The sequence below is a fragment of a genome (genome assembly GCF_019968955.1).
Source record: "MAG: Porospora cf. gigantea A chromosome Unknown PgA_NODE_8914_length_1336_cov_1012.25, whole genome shotgun sequence".
NCBI classification, from domain to species: domain Eukaryota; phylum Apicomplexa; class Conoidasida; order Eugregarinorida; family Porosporidae; genus Porospora; species Porospora cf. gigantea A.
The window spans coordinates 1-1,336 of NW_027151946.1; the positions used below are offsets into that span (position 1 = coordinate 1).

Sequence of the window (1,336 nt, forward strand, 5' to 3'; positions counted from 1 at the left end):
TCCCGATCGTGCCGATTCCCGCCTGTTCCTGAACAGGAGGTAATGGAAGCCCAACTAGAAAGGCGCAATGCCTTTCTGAAGGAAGTCGGACAGGTCCGAGACTTCAAACCTGCCTCCGAGCGCGACTTGGAGAACTGGGTGGACGAGTGCGCTCGGCAGGTCAAGAAGTTCCGAATTAGCCGTTTTCCAGAACAAAAAAACCAGTCTGTGCTAACCAGCTAATTTCAAAACGCTTATATACCACTCGGCTTGCTCCGTCTATGACGCCGACCGACGAAATTTTACTGTGTGCATAACTTGTGTGCACTAAATTCCGGAAATTTACATAATGACGAGATTCTGTATTACAGATCAAGACACTACGAAGGATCATATTGCTACAATCATCATGTGGCTAAAGCAGTACTGTTCCATGAAATGTGGGTAAACGCGGCACCTGAGAGGGTGGCCGCGAAGATTCATAGGGTTGACCCGAACCAACCCTACGAGGACATGGTCGATCAGATCGCGCTGATCATGTTCCCCACCTCTCGACGTCTGCAGCTACTGCGGTTGGAACCCTGGGGAGATCCTGGTTCTCCCCCTCATCCCCAAGGAAGACCTGATCACGCTGCATGCGTGTCACCCGCTTCCAACTTACAACTGTATTCTCGCGGAGACCCCTGTCAATCAACAATTAGCGGGGGTCCTGGCACAGCGCCAGGTTAACACGCTCGCTAAGGGCGCCGCTCGCATTCCTGCGAGAGGTGCCCTTCGGTGGGGATCGACTTATCCCCAAGGAAGACCTGATCATGGCCCTGACCGTTCTCGGTCCCGCCAACGGGAAACCAACGCCACCGTGCTGATCTCCGACCGGAGCCTCCTGGCTACCGTGTTTCAATGGGGTCACTCGAGTTCTATTGGAGTCGCGCGTTGGTTCCTCGGAGCCCCACCTCTGTCGTTGTACCACCCTGAAGACACCACCTTCGGGAAGATCGGTTACGATGAAGAGATTACTCGCCACCACATTCGCCGACGAGGTCGACAGATAGGCGACATCTCGGAAGAGACTTTCTACTTCGGGTTCAACGGAACCCGCATCAAAGAAGTTAAGAAGGGCCTCGCACGCTTCGTGCAACAGCTCAAGGCAGTTTACAACGACGTACGGGTGGTCAGGACCTTAGAGGGTCGCACCTCAATACTACGGCAGTTAGACCTTCTTTAGTGTCTTTATACGTCTGCTTTAATAGCTCTAGTATTCCAATGCAGAAATAAAAAAATATAACAACACACTGATACACGTCCTAGACTCGAGGACAGAACGGCTAGATGCCGACACTCCCCTTCTGGGGAAGCT

The 1,336-nt window shown here is 52.6% G+C and overlaps 2 protein-coding genes across 3 annotated transcripts; both read left to right on the top strand.

Moving 5' to 3' along the window:
- Window positions 1-42: 42 nt before the first annotated feature.
- On the top strand, window positions 43-222 carry KVP18_001234 (uncharacterized protein; the record flags this gene model as incomplete). Its single annotated transcript, XM_067951044.1, has 1 exon — window positions 43-222. One exon carries the CDS (start codon window positions 43-45, stop codon window positions 220-222), a length of 180 nt encoding a protein of 59 aa, XP_067805940.1.
- Window positions 223-417: 195 nt separating this feature from the next.
- On the top strand, window positions 418-1,204 carry KVP18_001233 (uncharacterized protein; the record flags this gene model as incomplete). 2 transcript variants are annotated; one of them, XM_067951042.1, is made up of 2 exons in its annotated part: window positions 418-518; window positions 544-1,204. In XM_067951042.1, the coding sequence occupies 2 exons, from the start codon at window positions 418-420 to the stop codon at window positions 1,202-1,204; spliced, it is 762 nt and encodes a 253-aa protein (XP_067805938.1). The 2 variants fall into 2 exon arrangements, with proteins under 2 accessions (XP_067805938.1, XP_067805939.1); XM_067951043.1 differs by lacking the exon at window positions 418-518 and having other exon boundaries at window positions 698-1,204.
- Window positions 1,205-1,336: the final 132 nt, after the last annotated feature.